The sequence below is a fragment of the Gossypium raimondii genome, chromosome 5 (assembly GCF_025698545.1).
Source record: "Gossypium raimondii isolate GPD5lz chromosome 5, ASM2569854v1, whole genome shotgun sequence".
NCBI classification, from domain to species: Eukaryota; Viridiplantae; Streptophyta; class Magnoliopsida; order Malvales; family Malvaceae; genus Gossypium; species Gossypium raimondii.
In genome coordinates, this window is record NC_068569.1 from 11,908,700 (window position 1) to 11,932,809 (window position 24,110).

The window sequence follows — 24,110 nt, forward strand, 5'->3', positions numbered from 1 at the left end:
ATAGATTTTCCAATTCATTTGAAATATTATTTACTGAAAACTCAGTAAAAAATTATTTATCATTCAAAAGCAACATAAGTATAACACCCCTTACCCGTATCCAACACCAGAATAGGGTACGAGGCATTACCAAAACACATACACTTGTAAACATATTTAACCGACTTATAAAATTTCATCTAAATCAAAACTTTCAAAATAATTAACATGTTTCTATAACTTTTTACAATATATCCTCAAAATATTATAATCATAATAATTAGGGCATACGAGACCCGATACATACTCATGCAATTTAATGCTTCATTTCCATTTCATCCAATTCGCAATTTCTCATGCTCACAATTTAAATCATATCACTAACAATTTCCATTTAATTCACCTACAATTCAATGACATTAAGTTCAACACTAATACGTATTTACCATTTAACTCAACTTTTATCGATTATACCATTCAATAACACATTTATGAAATTCTCAATTTTGCAATGAAAATATCACTTTAGCTTATATAACAACATCATCCTGGTATAAATACACTACCACTTATCCATTTACTTTAATTCTTTTGGGCCCATTTGTCACTTATCGTCCTTAATCAAATTAGGGAACGGTAACGGAAAATTGAGTACTTCACTTTCACTTTGCCATAGTATAACTATAGTCTTACGTATGACCACTTATCACTTGTCCCTGATCAGATAAGTGTAGCTAGGCTACCACTTATCACTTTGTCACTTGATCAGATAAGTGTAGCTAAAGGCTATCACTTATCACTTTTTCACTTGATCAGATAAGTGTAGCTAAGGCTACCACTTATCACTTTGTCACTTGATCAGATAAGTGTAGCTAAGGCTACCACTTATCACTTTTTCACTTGATCAGATAAGTGTAGCTGAGGCTACCACTTATCACTTCGTCACTTGTCACTGGTCAGAAGTACTCAAATCCGGCGTTCCGCTCATTTGATCATTTATTCAGTTTTCGCATTTTTATTTTATTCTCATTTCAACAATAAATATATCTCAACATACATTATATAACTCATGAAATTAACATTTAATCGTTGGATTTCAGTCATATGAATTTACTATTTCAATGCATAACTTATAAATTTAACGTGGCATAATCTAGCCACTACTTGGCCAAAGTCTAAGCATGTACAGTAAATATGTTAGCAAAATACACATATAGCATAAGCATTATAAGCATGGATGAGCACAATATTTATTCATGTATCACGCTTACCAACATGTGTTAATTCATAAACCATTCATGATATATTTTTTTCATGCCAAATCATATACCAAATATACCATACACACATTCTATGAAACTTTATTTTCATACATGAGCTTAGACCATGACCAATAATGCACAAATATAAGCATCATTTCTATTTCATCGTTTATCAATTATAATCAAGAATATAACCAATTATACACAATTCATTCATATACTTTATTGTCCTCCTCCTCCTCTCCATCCCACATCCCTGATGCATATAACACACTTAAATAGCATTATACATAATTTTACTATTCACTTATATTTAAATTCAAAGCTGTCTAGTCGAGTTATAGTCACTAAATTATTTTTATCTGGAGCTAAAGAGCTTTAAATTAAGATCCGTAAATTTTCCATGAAACTAGACTCATATATCTTCTTACCATAAAATTTTCAGAATTTTTGGTTCAGCCAAATAGTACATTTTATTCTTTAAATTTTCCCCTGTTTCGTTGTCTGACAGTTCCGACCACTCTTCACTAAAAATAAATTATCTAATTGTACAGAATTCGGATGATGTTTCCGTTTATTTCTTTTGAAAATAGGATCATTAAGAATTCTAAGCATATAAATTATAACCAATAATTATTTTTATTAAATTTTTTATGATTTTCCAAAGTCAGAACAGGGGAACCCGAAATCATTCTGACATGGTCTCACAAAATTTATTATATCTCATAATTTACAATTCTATTACTTGCACCGCTTCTTCTATGAGAAACTAGACTCACTAAGCTTTAATTTCATATTTTATTCACCCTCTAATTCAATTCCCAAAATTTTTGGTGATTTTTCAAAGTTATACCACTGCTGTTGTCCAAATCTGTTTTAGTGTAAAATGTTGATTTCATTTTTGCCCCAAATTTCACAGTTCATACAATTCAGTTCTAGATCAATTAACCCCTCAATTAAGTTATATTTTCTCAGTTAGTACCTTACCTAGACATTATAAATTATTTCAAAACTATTGAAATTCAGAATTTCCACATAAAACTCTAAATTCAAACTCTTTTACTATTAGGTCCCAAACATTCACTTTCTATTCAATTCTTTCAATAAAATCAGCATATGAACAATTTAAAGCTCTAATTTCATGCTAAATCATCATATACTTCCAGCATGTATTCATAGCAACTTTCAACTTCTTTCATAGAATCAAAAACTAATGAATACCATAAGTGGGCCTAGTTGTAAAAGTCACAAAAACACAAAATTTTCAAGAAATAATCAAGAATTGAACTTACCTGTAATGGCCCAAATTTGAGGTTATCGGAACAGTGGTTTTGGGACCACAAATCCGATGAGAAAAATTTTATTTTTCTTATATTTTTATGGTCTACAATTTCACAAAATGATTTCGTGAAAATTTCGTTCGAAAATTTCGACGTTTGGGCACTCAATTTAGTCAAAAGGACTAAATTGTAAAAGTGCAAAAGTTGAGTTCTACATGTTAGAGGTGTCCAATTGTTATGAAACTTTAAATTGGAGGTCCTTATATGGTAATTATACCATTGGTAACTTGGTAGACAAAATGGACATGAGATAAGTGAAATAGAAAATTTTTAAGTTAGGGGCAATTTGGTAATCTAGTAATTAAAATGAATTAAAAGGAAAAGATGGCAAAATCATCATCTTCTTCATATGAACGAAATCAGCAAGGGGAAGCCATAGTTAGGGTTTTCAAGCTTCCAAGCTCCATAGTAAGTGATCCCAAACCCGTTTTAATGTTCTTTACGTTTTGAGATCCCTAGAGCTTAATTTAGCTTATTCTAGCAATAATTTAACCTAGGGTTTATATTTGGAAAAATACCCATAGGTGAAAAGTGTTTATTTTGATGTTTTATGATAGAATATGAAGCTAGAAATTATGTTAAACAACTTTTGCTAAGCGATTTTAAGTGAAAACGAGTAAAACGACATAATCGGTAAAATACCTAATGTTCATAAGTACATGTTAGAGTGGGAATTTGATGTTGCCATAGAAGGAAAAATGTTCATAATGTTATAAAACATAAGAATAAGAGATGAAGTTTAATTTCCGAGCCTTGGGGCAAAAATGTAATTATGTAAAGTTTAGGGCAAAATTGTAATTTTGAAAAGTTAGAGTCAAGGGCTGTTTTGTTGAATGTGAGTATTAAATAAGTTAAATTTACTATTTTAGATCAAGAAGTACGAAACTCGAGGTTAGACAAAGGGAAGAATAAAGTTGAAGACTAAGTTGGTGAACTTGGCTATAATTGGTACCGAGGTAAGTTTACGGTAAATAAATGCAATATCAAGTTTACAGTAAATAAATGCAATATCTTCATATTTATTATCAATGCTGTTATTTTCCAGCAACTATGAATTTATTTTATGAATTTATTTGATGATGATCTAAGCATGAAATGATAGAGAATTAAAATTTAAAAGTCCCGTTAATACATAAGGATGGTACTGGATACGAATGTCATGACATTTGGGTAAAGAGATCCCATGTAAGACCATGTCTGGGACATGGCATTGGCATCCTTAAGATCATAAGAGGTCCCTCAGAAGACCATGTGCGGGACATGGCATGGGCACCGAGACGAGAGGTCCCATGTAAGACCATGTCAGGACATGGCGTTATACTGAGATGAGAGGTCCCTATAAGACCATGTCAGGGACATGGCATGGGCACCAACATGAGAACATCCCATGTAAGACCATGTCAGGGACATGGCTTTGGCATGTTATTATCGAAGAGACCCGAGTATCCTTATTATTCCAATGTAGCTCAACGGGCTTGTAAATGAATCATGTTCATGAAAGTTCAGTTTAAAGCATAAATGGCAAGCTCGGTAAGTTGTAAGACTTAAGAACTTATTATACTATCAATTGATGTTCAACGATGCAGCAAGGATTGAGTAAGTTATGCACACAAGTATTCTAAGTAAACAAGTAAGAGAACTAGTATGAGATTAACTAAAGAGTAAACTAGAGATATAGACATTGAGTTTAATTATTTAAGTTAAATATTGTTATTTATTTGCTAGTAAACTTACTAAGCTTTATGCTTACTTCTTTTATTTCTCTTTCTCTTATAGTATTGCAAAGCTACTTCAAGGATCCTAAAGAAGTCGGAGATCGTCCACACTATCAACTACAACCGCTTCGGTATTTTATATCGAAACACGTTTGAGTTATGGCATGTATAGGGATTTAGTTTTTTGTATGTTTGTAATGATGATTTTGCTAATGAGTGATGTGTAAGTATTTGATGATGTATGGTCATTAAAATGGTTAAGGATGAAGGTGTTTGTTGTTATGAAAGATTAGGTGATAAATTATGCATGGAAATCATGAAAGGATAAAATTTTGCAAAGAAACAGAATTCAGGCAGCACAGTGACGTGAATTTGAAAAATCACCCAAGATAGTATAAAATGAATTAGAGGGTGAATGATATATGTAATTGAAGCTTGTTGAGTCTATTTTCATAGAAAATAACGGTGTAGAAAAAGGAAATTTATATTTTAAGATATGTGAATTTTCGTGAGACAGGGTCAGAACAGTTTTGGAGTCCCTGTTCTGAGTTTAGAAAATAATTACAAATTGTACAAAAATGGTTATGAGTTGAAATTTACATGCTTAGATTCCTTAATGAGTCTATTTTCTGTAGGAACAAGTGGAATAGCATATGAAAATCCTATAACGAGAAAAGTTATTTTAGTAACAAGAGGTCAGAATAGTTGAATGGTGAAACAGGGAGACTTTAACTAATAAACTGTACTAATTGGCTGAACCAAAATTCTAAAAATTTTATGGTGAGTAGATATATGAGTCTAGTTTCAGGAAAATTTACGGAATTAAATTTCGAGTTCTGTAGCTCAAGTTATAATTAATTTAGTAACTGCTGCGCGATTGGACAGATTTGCTGTAAATAGTGAAATAAATTTTCAAACCTAGTTTTTATGCTCCGAATTGGTAAGATAAGCTAAGTAATGCCTCGTGCTCGACTCCGGAAACGGTCTCGGGTAAGGGGTGTTACATTACCTGCAGTAAAAATAGGAAGAACCAGCTTAAGGAAACCCTTCTATGGTGTTTTAGCTGAAGAGAATGTAGAGAAATGAAGAGAAATTTAGATAATTCCACTTTGGTCCTAACTTTATTAAGTAAATTTTGCAATATTCTAATTTTGCCCTTAATTCTCTTGACTTTGTTGCTGATTTCATGCCTTTGCCGTCCAGCCCAAATAGACCTTGGGTCTATTTTCCTTTTAAGCCCTCTTCTTTTTATCATTTAAGCTATGTAATCATTTCCCAAAATTTTGCATTTGTTACAATTTAGTCCTTTTAGTTCAATTAATTATCGGAACTTTAAAATTTCTTAACGAAACTTTAATACTATCTTTTTAACACTCCATAAATATTTATAAAAATATTTATGGCTCGGTTTAAAATCCCTGAGGTCTCGATACCTCATTTTCGATTCTAATTATTTTAATATTTATTTCTAGTGCACTATTCACTATTTCAAAAATTTTCCTAACTTCACATTTAACTTATACTCACTAAATTAATAATATTTTCTACCCATTTGTCGAATTTGGTGATCTCAAATCACCGTTCTGACACCTCTAAAAATTCAGGCCATTACATTTTTCCTCGTCGGATTTGTGGTCCCAAAACCACTATTCCGACTAAACCCAAAATCGGGCTGTTACAATAAGAACCTGTATCGGAGTCTTACCGACATTCTAGGACGAGCGAAGCTTTTGCCGTGCATTGTATATGATTTTTAGTGTAGAAACGTTATTCTCGTCCTGCTCTTTCAGTGTCGATAATATGTCACGTGGTGTAACATTCTTACTCGTCAAATCAACCAACAAATTTTTTTCGTTTTCTTTCAACCGCCTTGCATAAGCATGTCCCTCCATATGTTGTGCAGGTGGATGGTTATGTTGATCACATATCACCCTAAACGTCCACCCATCATATTGTTTTAAATACGAATCTACCAATCAGAATTTACAGTTGGTCTTTTTGGTACCAGACTTTTTACTTGTTTCTTTAAATTTGTATTCACCGCCACGGTCACAAATAAGTGTGACGTAAGACACCACACCATTTTCCTTTGCTTTTGATCTTCTCGTGACTATGATATAACCAAGAGAGAATGCAGTGTTTTGCACCCATTGCATCAACTCTTCACAAGACTCGAACACCTAAAATTTAAATAATTTTGTTAACAAATATTAAATGTTATGAAGATAAAAAAAATATTAACATCATGATAAATATTATACCTGATCGATAAAAAATGGTGATGTCGTCATAGAGATCTCATTGCCTTCATTTAAGTTACTTCCGTAAAAATTTGACATCTTTTGTTGAACACTACAAATTATGACGAAAAAAATCAGTAGTTATAAAAATTTAAAACAGATTTTAATTTATACAAGAATTAATAAATAAAAAAAGAAAAAATTAGAAAAATAGATTTTTATAAAAAACAGTTTAGAACAAATTTATAAAAATAAAATTACAAATAATAGAGTGTAGTGAGAAGGCCTTACTTAATTTTGTTAATAATAATATGAGTTTACGTTAGGGTGTTGTTAATGTTCATCAAAATAAACATATATATATATAACTCTGCTTATTTATTGTATTAATTACAACAAAATTAATTTTTCCGCTTTTTAAGATGTTGACTCTAATTTTTGGACTAAATTGATTACACTAATTAATTTAAGATGTTGAAAATGAAGATATTTGGAAATGTATTAATTAATTTCTTTGGACCACATTAATTTAAGATATTGACTCTAATTATTATATTAATAAAAAGACTCATTGGGAAAGACACTCATCCAATAAAATGAGAAATGCTGTAATCAATTACACGGAAAAGAAGAATTAAGATATTTTTTTAATATGTTGGGGGTGTTTTTTTAACAATGTTTCTTGAGTCCATGAAATCGTTGTTGGTTTATATTCAAAATGAGGGGAAAAAGCACTTTTTTCCAAAAAAATCAAATGATAACATCACTATTGGGTGAAATTTTCTCTTTTTTTGACATACAATGCGTGGAATTCAATGAACCCAACAGTGACTACCATATGTTTTTTGCTATTATCACTTTCATTGAAAATACAAGTTATTCACTATGTTATTAATGGAATATAAAAGTATTAATAGACCCGATTTACATCGGCTCAAGATCCGATTTTAAAAAAAAATAAGACCTGGCTCATTTTATTGTTCAAAGAAAAGAAATTCTGTAACCAAGTTAAATCGGGTTGAGATTAAAAATTAAGCCCAAACCTCACCCAAGTTAAATTAGTGATTTTGTTGGAATTTAATATTTCACTGTTGATAAATATAATGATTTATATAGATCAAAATAACACCCAAATCTGAATCTAAAACTTCAAAATATGGTATGAAAGAAAATAAAATAAAGATGCGATCATATTTATAACATAAAATAAAATGGGATAGGCTTTGATACTTTATGCCATTTTGATTAAAGAAAAAAAAGGAGGAAAATCATGAGTTTAGACCATATACTATTATAACCAAACAATAAACGAGTGAATATTAAATGTAACAAGAAAATGAGATGGTGTCACATTTTAATTGGTATGTAATATTAACAGGAAAATGATATGGTGTCAAATTAAATAAAATAACTGAGGGTAAATTAGAAGATTTGAATTCATCATAATCTAAAAAGGAAAAGAAACGCAAGATTGCATGGAAAATGCTACAACTCAGAAATGTTATTTTAAAAACAAAAACTCAAACAGCTTTAACCAGAACAAAATTTAATATTTAAATTATACTTTTGAAAGATTGAAGTTGAAAATACCATTATATTAATATTTATTTTTTATTATCGCGAAATGATTTGATTTGATAACAATAGAAGCAGTCTAAAGAGAATATTAGAGCTAAAAGATTCATCCTACACTGAAATAAAAATAAAATAAATTAGGATAAATGACTGGTACTGTAGTTTAACCCCCCATTTGCAGATGCCTTTTGCCAACTTGTTTGTGTCTTGCATTGCTTGATTACACACAGCTGAAGACACCACCTTGATCACTAAAGTTCGCAACTCTTCAAGATGTCGAAGCCAAGGGTGATACTGCCACAGCCAGGATGTGTTGTTTTTATACCTAAAGAAATTTATTTATTATATTAATGGTAGTATTTCGTTCATATTGATTTTGTTTTTTTTTGAAGTTACAACTTATAATCAGAATACTGACTGAACTCAAAATGACAAAATAGGAGGCATTTCAGAATAATTATATTATCATTACTAATATGTAATCAACTTGAAGAACCTGTAATATTAAGTCACTGTTAAAGTCTCTGATATGCACGTTGGATAGACAATGGTCTATGAAGTAAAACAAATATTTTTAACATAAAATTCAAGCAGTAAACTTGACAGTCATTATATTTAGCCATTTAAGCTCTTCAATAGCTAAATTTTTCTGCTTATAAATTGCCCTAGTTCATGACAATTAATTACCATATCGATATCCAACACCAGTCTTGAATAGAATCATTAGTTCTTTTGTTTGGCATGCAAGCTCAACATTTGTTTGTAACAATGCATAATGGGCTCATAATGATGAGAAAAAAGCTCACCCATAGCGTTCAACACCATGGCCATTTAGCATCTTTCCATACAAAAAATCGTTCCCCATGATATCTCTCAGCCTCAGTTGCTGAATCACTTCCTCCGACCTGCATGTGTTCATCTTTGTTCTGTCTCAATCCCGGACAGCATTGCAGTTTCCTATCACGATTCAAAGCTTCCTCCCTGTATGATGGGTTAGTGTACCTTGGATGTTGTATGAATGACACATTTTTCCACCATAATTTCAGAGCCTGAAAAAAAAAAACAATGTGATCGAGAATGCGCACACTGATTAAATTGTAAAGCATCTAGCAAATGCATTTCAGTCCAACCTCCAGCAGGTTGAATGACTTGATAGGATGTACGTTCCTAATGGGAACTGAAAAACCAATGGCCACTCAACCTCTGGGGCATATCCAAATAAAACAGAGTCCAGCTGCAAAAGTAATAAACCAATCTTAAATTTCTAAGCAACTGGTGACAAACATTCAAAGTGAACCTTCTGTTGAAGGCATCCAAAAGCATAGTAGTTTCCACTCAAGATGCTATTTAGTAATGCTGATTATATCAACTCGGCACTCAGATCATAAGGCCGAGTCTAGAAGTGCAGAAAAGTTGCAACATAGGTGATAGGGCTTGAGGTAAGTGCATGTATTTACACATTAATAGCTTAGATGATCAAGAAACATCATCAGTTATAGTTCAAATAAACAATTGAATAAGCTTGTGACTAGCGAGTATGGTCCTCTTTCAAACTTGAAAAAAGCAGCTAACACAAAGGTTACTGATTGAAAGATGGCAAAAATTGCTAGCAACATATTGAACCAAGGTTACTGATCAAAAGCAGGCAATCTCATAAGATAATTCCATATTCAATGATGTTTTATTTTAAAGTAAAATGAATATGCAAGAATAAGAAACCCGACTAGCCTGCCCAATTGATAAAATTGATTTAGAGAAACAAAGGAAAATAAAAGTAGAAAAAACAACTGTATTTCTACTGACATTATCACTCGAAGGCTGAAGCAAATTAACCAAGTTGAGTTCATATTAAGGTCAAGAGCCCGACCCGCACTAGAGTTGAGCATTGTTGAGTTCCACTTACATGCCAATATATCCATAGGGCAACTTTATGAGGCATCAGCCAGAAATATAGTGCATGATCATGCACCGATTCCAGGGAGACTCTTTTTGCTTTCAAGGTGGCCAGAAAATAATCACCAAGCTCAGGGTGTTGGACGGAAATTGTAACTAGTAAATTTTGACCAGGAGCATTTGCTCTAAGGCTCCAACTCCCAAGCATATCCTGCACATTTTTTTCCAAAGATGCTTACATGGTTGGAGAAAACACAATTCTTGATAAAACAAAGGATGAAACAAGGAATCCCCAAATATTACACTATAGAATCGATGTCCAGATCGAATATCCAGAACATAAAAATTAAACCATCTACAGTCTACACCAATAAACCGCTATTTTCATATATTTTAATTGGCATGAAATTTATAGAGGAATTTGGCATCACTTGTTTATAAATCCAACAACGGAAACAACTGAAGTCATTATGAGATGTGAACCTTCGCAAACCTTACTTTAATGGATCTCCCTATTGTCAGTCACAGTAGGATTCCCAGTACAAACAAATGCATAAGCACACCTGAACGCAACCATGCTTAATTTTATTTTTAGGCTTGCTTAAATGTTCTCTTTCCGTCTTTCATACTCGAATTTACTTTCACAGGGCAAACTCTGTTTGTGTGGAGTGCCAACAAAGTTTTTGAGTTGACACCTTATTTGCGTTTCGCTAAATAAATTCCCAACCCCAACAAATTGAGCAAACTTCCGAGTTCTGAATGGTATGTGAAAATATATAGAGAGAGACACACGCACACTGCAAAATCATGAAGTGGATGAAACTCGAACCTACCATGAAAGGGCTGACATGCAATGGTTTTGCCACTAAATCAGAATTTGGGTCGAAAACAAATGATACTCTTTCGCCCCAGGGTGTATTAGTCACCTAACACGTTAAATCAACAAGGATGTCAGCAACCGAAGTACTAAAAACTTTTCGTACAAAAATGGCACTTTTCGTACTCAAAACTTTCTATAACGTAACTCGAAGTAATTTTTAAAGCAAAATTATACTAGCTCGTATTTATGTTTCCTAAAATTCTCCTCCCATTTGGGGGAAATTCAACATAGAAAATACAAACCTCAGCAATGCATTTTTTCAGAAGCTTATCGGTTCCCTCCGAATCATAGCAGTAATATAAACTCAACGGATTTTGTTCATACCCCACGCTTGGAGGAATTGTTAGTAGAAAACTGTCGCAATAATTTCATCAAAACACTAAAACAATTGAGATTTCAAAAGAAAAAAAGAGTTGACAAAAAGAGAGGGTAAGAAAATTCAGGAGCTTACACTGGGCCATCAGTTTTGGTAATCCTACGAGCCTCGTCGGCGGAGAGGTGGTCGGGTGGCGTGTTGGGAGCGTGATCGAGGTCGAAGAGAGCATAGCGGACGGAGTAACGGAAAGAGTGGCGGACGGGGCGGCGACGGTCGTGCCATACGGTACCTTCGTAGAGTGAAACGGGTTCAAATTGGGAGGTGGAGAGAGGAAGACGGTGGCGCGTGAGGAGGAAGCGGAAGGGAAGGAGGAGAGAGAGTGTGAGGGAAGTAAAAAATTTGGATAGGATGGAGCATAAGAGATAGAAGACTTCCATTTTCCCGTTAAGAACTTTGAGTTTACTTGGTGGTTGGTGACTTCGTGTGTTTCACCGCTGCCTTTTGGATTGCTTGATGTTTCCACGTCTACTATATATAGCGTTGACACGTAACCTCCGATTGCTATCTTAAATTAGTTTCTCAAAAAATGGTTATGACTAGTATTTTTCAGAAATAAAATATTTATTTTTGATATTTTTTATGAAGTAAAAAATATGTATTTAAATAATTTTAAATTTATTAATATTATAATACTTTAGTGAAAATTAAAAAATATTTATTATAATTCTATTAAAATATAATTTTAATAATTTTAAGTAAATAATTTTAATATTTTAAAATTTAATTTGAATATATAAATTATTATTTAAAAAATATAACCATTAAAAATTTAAATAAATAAAGTATTATAATATTAATAAATTTAAAATATTTAAATACATATTTTTACTTCATATAAATTTATATAAAATACATTGAAATATAAATAAGTGTTAAAATGTCATTTGATTTTAAGTGTTCTCTCAAATGCAAAAGCTAAAAAAATGTTTTTCTTTTATCTCAAACACTTTTAACTTCAAAAGGTGTCAGTTTAGCATTGGCTATGACATCCAAATCACTTTTAAAAAGTAATGAGAAACAAAAATTTTGCTATTATTCCCTATATTCAACGTAGATTAGGGGTATGCATTTTTCAGTTTTAACCAATCAAACTAAGATAGTTCGATTAATCGATCGGTCATCAAATCTTTTTTGATTGAGTTAGTTAAAGATTTTAAAATTTATTATTAATTAATTTAATTTAAAATTGAGTAATTAACCAAAATTATTAATTATATATTATAGGCCCACTATATTACATATAAGTCCAACATATTAGAGATAGGTCCAATACATTATATAAGCCCAATATATAAATTTTAATGGATTCATAAGTATTATTGTAATGGGCTTAAAAATATAAAAATAAAAACATTTGTGAAAACCTTAAAAATAAATTAAAAAGTAAAAAAGAATAATGTTTTTAATTTAGTGTTGTTATTTTGTTAATTTTCTATTTCTTTTAAATTTCATTGAATTAAAAATAAAGAAAATTTTTTGTCATAGATTATTTTTATGTTTTAAAATTGTTTAAATAAACATGAACAAATTTTGGTTAATTAGGTTAACAGTTCAATTCAACTGAAATTAATTCGGTTGATTAATAGGTTTTAGAAAAAAAATAGGTTTGGTTAAAGGTTTTAGAATTTTGATTAATTTGATTAATGGTAATTCGGTTCAGGTGTTAACTGAACTGATCGCTTGAACAGTTGATCATAAATTTAGTCCATATGTTTAAAATGATAAAATTTTAGTAATGTACTTTTCAATTTGATTAATTTTAATCATTGTACTTTTTAACTTTGAAATTTCATTCCTAGCCCAAACATGAACTTTTTTTACGATAATGATTAAAACAAATTGGCTAAATTATGCTATTAGTCTTATATTTTGCATAAAGTTGTAGATTTACTTAATATTTCCTAATTGGACCATTATTAGTCATTATATTTTTGAATTTCAAAATTTTAATTTTGACGTAAACAACAACGGTTAAACTAATTGGCGGCTTTTTTGTGGACAATATATAAAATAGAAAATTGACATTATATTACACATATGATAACATATTTACCAATTAAATAATTATTTAATACACAAATAAAGAATATTTTTCATTTTCACAAGCGGAGTTTAACAAATCTTATAAATATATAGAAATAAAATACATGATAATCTTTTAACCCCATGTATAAACTTAAAACTATTTTATCATCAATCAATCAATGAGATTTATAAAAAAGATTTTCTCAAATACAATTTTTTTTTTTTACTATAAAAGATGGATGTGATGTGATGTGGTTAATCAAACATGAGTCCTTGTCATAGAAATCGTAAGCTGAGAAGTAGCAGATTATTGTCTCTACGATTCCCATCCACATTACCGAGCAACTCGGTAGGTCACCAATATAGCATGATCATGTACAACCCATGGTCATCATCTTATCTTACACTCACATTATCATCCAATCAAACCTCCCTACCTTTCAATTAACTGCACGTGTCATAAATTCAATCGCCGAAACAAACGGTGGCGTTCGCCATGCAGTTAGCCAGTTTCTCGCTCTAATTTCTTTCGCTTTTGGGGTACTTCAAACAAATCGCCCAACGTAAACAAGAAATAAACCAAATAAAATAAAAACAGCCTCAAATTCTCCGCCCATTTTCTTTTCATTTTCACGTATAAATTTCACTCCTCCTCTTAATAAATCATTTGCGATCCCATTTCTTTGAAATAAAATTTCGTTTGTATTTTTCGCCGGTGCAAATCCAATGGCTGCGATCTTCCAAGGAGTTGGAGCTGCCGCAGCTTTGTCATCCTCACTGTCCAATTCTTTCGATTCCAAGAAATTCGTTTCCTCTCCTTGTAGACCCTTCTCCGGTTCGCTGCTCTTAGGATTTTCTTCGATTTTCTTTTATTTTCATTTCTTTCCATCTTTGTAAGTTTTTTTTTTTTTCAATTTGATTTTGTGCAGTGAGGAAAGGAGCGAGCTTTGCAGTTGTCAGATCCGATGGAAGAGTAAATCTGAACCCTAAGGGCCGAAGGGCTCAACAATTGATTTCCAATGCAGTCGCAGTAATGACTCTCTTTCACATTTTGGATTTTGAAGTTTATTTTTATTTTTTAAATTTTGTGTTACTGATTGTATTCTTAATTTTATTTAGACCAAATCTGATAGCGCCGCTGCTTCTTCATCCTCGAAACCAGGGTATGATTCTATTTCCGATTTAGAGTTAACTTTCGAATTAGTGTTACATAGTAGTTAGTTGCTTAATATTTGTTAAACACGAGTTTTATGAAAGTGAAAGCAAGTATTTAAGTCTTCTATATCTCGTGGAAATATGAAAGATGTCGATGTTAGTACTATATAATTTGCATTAATTGGAAAATGCCTTCAACTTTGCCACCTAACAACATTCCTGTAAGATAGCGTTGAATTCTTTCCTTTTCGTTCTTTTCTTGTCTTATTTTGGAATGTTAATGGATTTTGGTTTTCTATTCGGATTTATCCATTTCTAGCCTTTGACTGAATAAATGAATATTGCTTTTGTCTTGTTTAATCACAATTTTGATTTTCTTATGTATGACTTTTCTAAAATAAGAGAATTATCTTCGATGCCATAGTTTTTAGCTTGCACTATGCTTCTGCTGCGTGTAGAACAACGTTTTTAACCTCCTATTATGTTGTGAGGTCCAGGCATTTGACTCCATTCACATCTTTCTAAAATCACTGGGCTTTTTCACAAATGTCAAGCATTGTTCTTTTCCGTTGCAATCATGCAACTTTTATGCCTTGTTTGGTTATCTAGTGTATTAACACAAGGAAAATCTTAATTATTACATAAGTATTAAAATTGTTTGCCATAACATAAATAATAATTAGTATAAAGTTAAACTAAAAATAGAAATATGAGGAAAACTCTTGTAAAAAAGTAAGACCTCTTCAAAATAAGTAAAATAATTTCCTTCCTTCTGCTAAAAACAAGTCGTGAGTGGATAAAAATTAGCAAGTGAAGTTAGTTTATTGCTAACTCATGTACTAAAACATATTGAGAAAATAATACTCCTACCAAGCATGGCATTAGTGCAATGATTGAGTCATCCCAGTCTGTCAACTAGATGTCATGGATATGTGTGTCAAATGTTGAATAGAAATGCCGTTGCCGGAGACCTATGTGTGGATCTATGTGTGCATGCTTATAAGTTTGTATGTATATATGTAGTCTTTGTTTGTGTGTGTTGCTATGGAGTTATGTTGCATTGTCAAATTTTTGCATTCATACTTGTTATTATAATCATGTCTTTTGTTTTGCTTTTTTTTTTATGGACAAATGTTGACACCCTTTCAGTATCTATTATCAGGGATATATCTAACGAGATATATATTGTATTCCAGGCATGAGCTTTTACTTTTTGAAGCTCTGCAAGAGGGTTTGGAAGAAGAAATGGAGAGGGATATCCGTGTATGTGTCATGGGCGAAGATGTGGGTCACTATGGAGGTTCATACAAAGTGACCAAAGGACTGGCAAAAAAATTTGGGGACCTTAGGGTTCTTGACACCCCAATTGCTGAGAACTCCTTCACTGGCATGGGAATTGGGGCTGCTATGACTGGTTTGAGACCAGTTGTTGAGGGCATGAACATGGGATTTCTCCTCCTTGCTTTTAATCAGATCTCCAACAACTGTGGTATGCTTCATTATACATCCGGTGGCCAGTTTACCATACCAATAGTCATTCGTGGGCCTGGTGGTGTTGGACGTCAACTGGGGGCTGAGCATTCTCAACGTCTTGAGTCATACTTTCAGTCAATCCCTGGAATCCAAATGGTTGCATGCTCCACCCCATACAATGCCAAGGGCTTAATGAAGGCTGCAATCAGAAGTGAGAACCCTGTTATCCTTTTTGAGCATGTTTTGCTTTACAACCTCAAGGAGAGAATCCCAGACGAGGATTATATCTGTAATCTTGAGGAAGCTGAGATGGTAAGGCCTGGAGAACATGTCACCATTCTAACCTATTCAAGGATGAGGTATCATGTAATGCAGGCGGCTAAAACATTGGTGAACAAGGGTTATGATCCTGAAGTAATTGATATTAGGTCTTTGAAACCATTTGATCTTTACACTATTGGGAACTCAGTTAAGAAAACACATCGTGTTCTTATCGTGGAGGAGTGCATGCGGACTGGTGGTATTGGTGCTAGCTTGATAGCTGCGATTACTGAGAATTTCAACGATTACTTGGATGCTCCAATTATGTGCTTATCTTCACAGGATGTGCCTACACCATATGCTGGAACCCTGGAGGAAGTGACTGTTGTTCAGCCTGCCCAGATTGTGACAGCCGTTGAGCAGCTCTGCCAGTAATTGCAAATTTGCAATAGCAGAAATATTGATGCATGGTTGAAGTTCTGTTAGTGTTGTCATGTTTATTTTGAAACCATTCTCTTGCGACTTTGTTTTAGATTATATAAGTTTCACGAGTTATGTTAGTGTTATGTTTGTTGAGTTGCTCGTGGGTTTAAGGCATTTAGTTTGACCTTTGTTTTTTTTTTTTTTTGACTGAAATGGGCAGTAAGATCTTTAAGCAATGTTACAGGTAGGGTACTGGAAAATAGGTCTGCACTCCAGTTGCTGTCACATTACTACACACTTATGAGACAAGCCAGTGTAATTCATTTTGTCTAAATTTTTCTTATGAATGTGGTAGTGCAAATAATCTCATTTCTTCACATCTTTTTATTCTCTTTAATATTTTAGTGTGTGTGTGTGTTTTGTTGTAGCTTTCATTACTTTTTATTTACATTCAAACTTTAATCCCATCGTAGCTGCTGTAAATTTCTGCTTTTGGACCATGCTCCAAAAGATCTTGGCTCCACTAGAAAGTACATACTAACACACTAAAATATTTGGGCGTTCACTGCCTGGCTTAATGCCATTGTAGCCCAGCTAAGGTACGTTTCAAACTAACTTTAATGAAATCCAAAACCAACATTTCTTCATTTATTACGTTAGGTTAAATTTTTCAAATCTTATATATGATATAATTATGAATTTAGTACCTAGCGTTTACCCATTTTTCACTTTGGTCTTAGTTTTTTTTTTTCTATCATTTTGATTTCGATATTTTAAATTTTAAATTGCTTTTTGCTTGATGGAAAAGCTAGCTTAATTGTTAAAATTTTAGTTGTACCAACATGACAACTTATTGTCTACGTCAAATTCTAAAAAATTAATAAAAATATTTTAAAATTCAATAAATTTTGAAAAAAAATTGAGTTAACAATAAAGTTTACCTAAACAGTCATAAAATAATAGTCTAATAGTCTAATAGAAATTAATTTGATTCAACTTTGAAATAGAATGGAAGTGATAAAATATGTCCTGCTGAACGAAGAGTAAGGTGCCAATTATAGGCTGTTTGGTCAGGCCTATTTTATAGGGCCAACAAACCAAGCTTTGGCCTTTATGACATTTTGTTGGGAGCAGAAGCTAACTCGCGCTTCTATTGTTGCTTCCCTTTTTGGGCCCTCAGTCGAGAGTAGTTTGTGTATGCCAAACGTAGAACCTTCCTCGATCATATAAGATGAATCGTGAATGAGATGATTGAGGAGAATTTCATGTGAATCACTGGAATTTAACACAGCACATATATTTTATAATAGCTTTCTACCATCCCTTCCCAAGACCATAAATACTCTTGGATGGCTGCTATCGTGGCATTTCCGTAGCCCCTAAAACAGGACTTTTTTTTCTTTTTTCTTTTCCGTTAGTTGAGATGGTTAGTTGTCTGGTAGAATGCATGTGACTGGGTTGAAACAAGCATGTTCAGTGGCATTCTGCTCAGCATGTGAACGTTTCATACCCTGGAAAGGGTGTTTGTAGAGGCAATATATCATGGCCCGATGAAACAGCCTAGCCTTGGGTTCACTTTGAAAGCTACCAAATGTGTATGGTAGCTGGTTTCATGCATAAGCAACCATTTCAGAGATCGACAATCTATTGCTTTCTTGATTTACTTTCAAATCTACCCATGTTGAAGACAAGAGGAATAAAATCAAATTATCTATAAGCGGTAGCAGATTTCCTAATAATGAGATAAGCCATGTTTGTATGTCCGAAACCCCCCCCCCAGCTAGTGCAGGTTTCCTCCATCCAGATGGATGAAGTTGTAGTTTTCCTTCTTTTTTTTTCTCTTATCTAATTTCATAAAAATTGCTGCCACCCTATCTACATATATCAGCATTAATTGAAATGTCAAAGATGGTTTGATCTCGTTACTACTGATGATGGTGCTGTTTTGTTGGCTTTGATTTTCAGTCACAGGTAATAGACATATGCATGTGGGCATCTGGATGCATCAACCTACACTATCCTTCCCTAATTAGTTGGGTGCCTATGCCTTCCAGGATAGGAAACAAAACCTGATATTTACACGCTTTTTCAAGTATTGAATAATATCCTTGATTTTTTTGCTATAGACTACTAGCCTCATGTAGTTTATCTCAGGTAGAGGCAATGAAGTTTTACTAATTTAGCTCAAACCTTAGGGAAGAAGGATGATTCACAGAGTAAAATGCCATGACAGTCATGATGTTATGACCAAGTTTCTATGCAGGATTAATACAAATTATTCAATTATAGATCAGTAGTGTCTCGAATTTTTTCATCAACGCCAATATGAAGTAATAACAGTTTGTGTAGGATTGTTCCGACTGTCCTAAAGCTAGTTGTAACCATCTTTAGGGCTGTATAATTTTCAGGTTCTCTATCCAGAATGATTAGAAATAATACCAATAAATCTGAAGCTCGAAACTCCATGAGTTGCGGCTGGTGAAGACAATGCAGCAAACACTTTCTTTTAACTCCATAGTGTTTTTTTTTATTCCAACTGGACATAATGGGGGTGTTTTTGCAAGTAGCGAGCACCTTACAACTACTTGTCGAGTGTCTTATTCCTTACAGTAAGGAGAAGCAAAGGATCAATAGTAGGTGGGGTTAATTAAGTGCATCAACAATATAGCATAATCATGGTTACTATACTGCAAGCATTCTATTAATTGAAAGAAGGGGTATGATCTTATATGTGTTACATATTTCTCATGTTCTTACTTACTTCTGTTATCTGAATGCACTCCATCGTAGTAATGTTTTTCATCTCAGAGTAATTATATTGTCTATATTACTTGAATTATGTGTGAGTGTCAGATAAAAGAATATTGTTAAATTTTAGATTTTCTATGTATTTGGAGAGACGTATCTCCGTATATGCATCAATGTTGAATATAAATATTCAAAGAAAAAAGATGAAGAGGTCTAGTTGCTCTGCCACTTGGTATCAGAAAGAACAAATAGAGAATTATTAGTCTAACAGTCAACACATATTGGAGTTATGGGTGGGGAGTGAATTTAGACTTGAACTCTTGCAAAGAGCTATATCAACTGCGGAAGTAATGAAACAAAAACGTGCTCATTTTGAATTTAAAATTAGATCTTGTGTCAGAGACATGCTTAAACATGTCGTATGATTCACTTCTAGCTGTCGCATGATCCATGCATGAATGTCGCTGTACCGTGTTCTCTTTGCACACCCACACTCACTGCCTACTATCACTTTCTTGGCCAACTTATGGGTTCTGAACAAATCAGATCATCTCTACTTAGTGCATGAACATGATCTTCGAGCATGCTTCTTGGATTGAAAATTGCTTCTTCTTTCTTTTCCTCCATAAATATTTTCTTTAGTCCGTAATTTTCAATCAATTTGGGCATGACTATACATTGAGCATTTAAATCTACCCACGTGGAAGATTCGTGCAATCCAATTGACAATGTGATGACTTTGCAGAAGATCTTTGGATACGATATCTTTTTCTTTTCATTATTTTTTGGCACTTACAAATAGTCCATTAATTGATTAATAAAACCCCTTTATCCTGCCTTGGTTTGTCTTTAGCAATATATTCGTTTGACATCGTCATATAATACGCTGTGCCAAAGATGGCCTACTCCTAAAACCTTTCCTTAATTAGTTCCTTCGGGATTTTATTTGATATACCATAATCAAATCAAAGCAAAATGTTTCCTTTTTCTTTTCTTTTTTTTCTAGCCAAAAATGGACTGAATTGATTAATTAGTAAACCATGTCTATCACAATCAAATTTTATATAATAAATTTATAAAACATATAAAAATAAATGTGATTTTTATTGAAAAAATAAAATACGAAAATTATAAAGTTTTGGGTTGTATTTTTGTAGAACTAAAGGAATGTGCTTTTTAATGAAAACATTGAACTTCCGATTTGGTGCGTTGGGCCTGTGAATTTATAATGTGGTTGTGGTGGGTGTTGGGAAGCATGTGGTTTTAAGCCGAATGCAGCAGGGCTGATGAGTGAACCTAGTTTGAACCTTAACCCTCATCTCATGTGTTTTTCTTTTCCTTTTTCTCGATGTTTCCAAGAGTTCAAAACAAGATTCACGGACACAATTTCCCATTGCATTCACCACTGAAATGAACGAGCATCCATACCATTCATAATCACATTTATGCAGATAACATTGTGGTCATTTCAAAATGTCATATATATCTCTATGTCTGTTGTTTTTTGGTAGAATATTGCAGATAGAGAAAAATTTAAAAAAAAAGTCGTTTCTTGGTATAATATAGTTAAAAAAGCTATTTCTCTATGTGCACTGAAAAGGTAGGTGGGATGGGAGTGTGAGTGTTCCTCCATTGTTTCGACGTAAGAGGAAATATTGGTTTGGCTAGAGCATAGCGCCAAGGGCCAAATCCCCATATTGCACAAGCAAAACTAACCAACAATATTGCACAATGTTGTTTTTCACCAGTTTGCCTTCAATATTAATTAGCTCATGTAATTTTGCGGCTGTATTGTAAGAACCCTCTACGTGTCTCTGCTTCCCGATCTCTTGGTAGCCAGTAATATACTTGCCTCCTTTATATTATAGTTTTGCTGTCAGGTCTCCAACTTGCCTCCTTTATATTATTTACATATATGTTAAATATGTTACATCCAAAAATGACGTTTGTTGCCGTCTTCGATTATTTACATATATGAAAAATAGCGAGGGGTTAGCCATATTGAACATTTCCAGAGCAAAAACATATATAAATCTTTTGTTTTCCAATATTTTAAACACACCTAGAAGTGCATTATGGTTGATATAAATATGTATATAGGTAGATAGTATTATTAGGTTATAATAGTACATTGACCATCGAGAAATCTCTAGTTCTACGTAAGGATCCTAGAACATTAACATGAAAACGAATAAGGAAGTCGTCACTGAATCATCCCATGAGAGCTTGAAGAGTCAGAGGTTGATTTCAACGCAAAAGGTCACCAAATGTTCATGGCAAACTGAAATCCAGGAGAGCTTAGAAAGAGATGTACGTGGTTGAATGTACGCTCGACACACAATTGATATTGTGCCACACATTTGTGTTGGGTTAAGGGGATAGTAGCATGCATGCACGTCGATGAATCGAGTTTCAAGCACCTGTCACTTCATGCTGCAATGATGCTCGGATACCACGCATGCATGTTTTTAAGGATGAATCTCATGTTATGTAAAATAGGTAACTATATCATCTCATTATCACCCGTTTGAAATTTTAATATATATTTGTTTGAATGACCAAAATTTATGCCATTAGTTTCTACCCTAGGGGGCTGCTCCTTGACAATGGGGTTGAGGAAAATCTTTTCTGATTAGTCCTATTTTATTTATGCTTCAAAAGTGTTTCTTAATTCCTAGCACTAATATAGTGCGACATTCATTTTGCGCTAAAATAACAGAGGTCAACTCCTAAACAAAGTAAGGAGAGAAGACCAATGTGTCAGAATTATATGATTAGATGTCGACAAATTTAGTGGAACTTTGAAATACGTGCAAGTAAAAAGTTGATTTTTTGCCTTCAAATTTTTTATGTGTTCTTTATCACTAAAAACACGTGTACCCTCCGATAAATGCAAATGTAATGTAGTGTGATTTGGGAGATTGTTTGAGTCTATAGATTCAATTTAATTAATATTTTATATTATTTTTTGAAGTAAAATCTTTAATCACAATGAAAAGCTTATTGTCATAGCGACTGAAATGAAAATTAATGCTAGAAGTGGATGAAGAAAACATTGCCAAGCATGTATGTAAGTTTAAAAATTCAATTTAAGGAGTAGTGTTTGGATTAAAGAAGAAAGAACACTTAAGATATTTCCAAGTATTTTGTAAGTGATCTTAAAGACGTCACAATAATATTAAATAAAAAAAGAGTTTTATGCAACGTTGCTAAATAAGTTGGGATGAAGATGAATATAAAACTAAAATTTGATCCACCTCTAGCATGGCACACTTTGGGTTATTTCTTTTTGGTATTTTAAACAACTTTAATGGTGTTCTGTCAGTGGCCACCTATGACCTAAGGGAAATTGTAGTAAGGATTGAGTGGGTTTTCTTTTTTAGTTCTTCTTTCACCTATCCTTTAGAATCCAAACTCCAAAGGAAAGGTTGGGTATACAAATTATCCAATGGAAGTGGAGGGAGCAAAGGTGGCCACTCCCTTTTCTCTAACTGGAAACCTTAGATTAAATAAAGGGTTAATGTCAAAGTTAGCCCTCAATATTTACATTTTTTTAATCATTTTTGGTCTTTATTCTTTTTTTCTTCTAATTAAATTTAACCATTAATCTTGAATTCTTTTAATGATGTTGGCATGAAAACCCGTGTATACTTCATGCTAACATGGCACTATGTCTTGTATGTCATTCCAACAAATAATTTAAAAATTATAAGAATAATAAAATAATAAAAAATTCAAAAAAATTATAAAAAGGTCATAAGAATTCAAAAAGTTAGCATGGAGTACATCTAGATTTCCATGCGAGCTACTATGTTTAAAAATTTAACGTTTTCGTCAATATTTCCATTTAAAAAACAATAATTCGACTTTTGTTGAAAGGTTGAAAGTCAAATTTAGCTCAAGAAAAAGTAATGACCAAATTAACAAAAATGTAAACGTTGAGAGCTAAATTTGACATTATGCCTTAAATAAATAGATACACTACGCTTCAACATTTTTTACATTCTAGGAATAGAGTTTATGTTGTCCTGAATATTTAGCGCGTAATGTCATAACACTATCGCCACAAATCTCATTAAGGACAACTATCATATCGAGTCTAATCTCATTTAATAAGTTTAACTCTTTTAAGGTCACCAACTCATAGAAAAGTCACATCTACTCTACTCTTCGTATTCACAAATCTCAAAATGATTAAATCCTATCCATACCCTAAATTGAGCTTAGGATTTGGCTCTACCAAAAGACCATTATTGTAGCACCCCTAACCTGAATTCGTCGTCAAAACAGGGTTATAGAGCATTACCAGACTTTACAGATCAATTAATCAGACATTTCATATAATATAGCATTCATATCAGAAACCAATCAAAATCAAACATATTGTCCCTTATATGAGCTCTCAAGGCCCAAAATACACGTTAGAAATAAGTCGAGACTAGATCAGGTACTCAAAGAATTTTTCAAAAAACGTTGAAAGTTTTCAAAGTTGCAGGGGACATATAACCGTGTGACTCATATGGTTAGGAGACATGCCTGTGTCTCAGGCCATGTGGGCATTCCAAATAGGGACACACGGTCATGTCCATGCCCGTGTAACTCTCTGACTTGCCCATGTTCATGCCCCTGTCACACAGCCAAGTCACACGCTCGTGTGCTAGGCCGTGTTGAGCATACTATTGCGCAATTAAAAGATACAGGGGACATGTTGACACCATTTTTTTGTAAACAGGGTCGACTTGGATTTTAAAAATGAACATGGGAG

The 24,110-nt window shown here is 32.9% G+C and overlaps 2 protein-coding genes and 1 long non-coding RNA gene across 6 annotated transcripts; 2 read left to right on the plus strand and 1 right to left on the minus strand.

Annotated features, from left to right (window-relative positions):
- The first annotated feature begins 2,947 nt into the window (after positions 1-2,947).
- Positions 2,948-4,469, plus strand: LOC128041252 (uncharacterized). The gene is made up of 3 exons (XR_008195973.1): positions 2,948-2,989; positions 3,451-3,537; positions 4,358-4,469. It is a non-coding gene; the product is annotated as an uncharacterized LOC128041252 (long non-coding RNA).
- Positions 4,470-8,116: 3,647 nt separating this feature from the next.
- Positions 8,117-11,714, minus strand: LOC105770247 (hypothetical protein). Of its 4 annotated transcripts, none has more exons than XM_012591357.2 (6): positions 11,336-11,713; positions 11,127-11,238; positions 10,838-10,930; positions 10,015-10,215; positions 8,918-9,160; positions 8,117-8,436 (listed from the first exon to the last, which is right to left on the minus strand). In XM_012591357.2, exons 1-5 carry the CDS (start codon positions 11,635-11,637, stop codon positions 8,927-8,929), a joined length of 942 nt encoding a protein of 313 aa, XP_012446811.1. In that variant the 5' UTR covers positions 11,638-11,713; the 3' UTR covers positions 8,117-8,436; positions 8,918-8,926. The 4 variants fall into 4 exon arrangements, 3 of the variants coding, with proteins under 3 accessions (XP_012446811.1, XP_052487667.1, XP_052487668.1); XM_052631707.1 differs by lacking the exon at positions 8,117-8,436 and adding an exon at positions 9,242-9,345 and having other exon boundaries at positions 8,916-9,160; positions 11,336-11,714; XR_008196343.1 differs by lacking the exon at positions 8,117-8,436 and adding an exon at positions 9,242-9,345 and having other exon boundaries at positions 9,026-9,160; positions 9,915-10,215; positions 11,336-11,714.
- A 2,114-nt stretch (positions 11,715-13,828) lies between these two features.
- Positions 13,829-16,974, plus strand: LOC105769508 (pyruvate dehydrogenase E1 component subunit beta-3, chloroplastic). The gene is made up of 4 exons (XM_012590193.2): positions 13,829-14,120; positions 14,215-14,315; positions 14,405-14,448; positions 15,637-16,974. Exons 1-4 carry the CDS (start codon positions 14,012-14,014, stop codon positions 16,607-16,609), a joined length of 1,227 nt encoding a protein of 408 aa, XP_012445647.1. The 5' UTR covers positions 13,829-14,011; the 3' UTR covers positions 16,610-16,974.
- Positions 16,975-24,110: the final 7,136 nt, after the last annotated feature.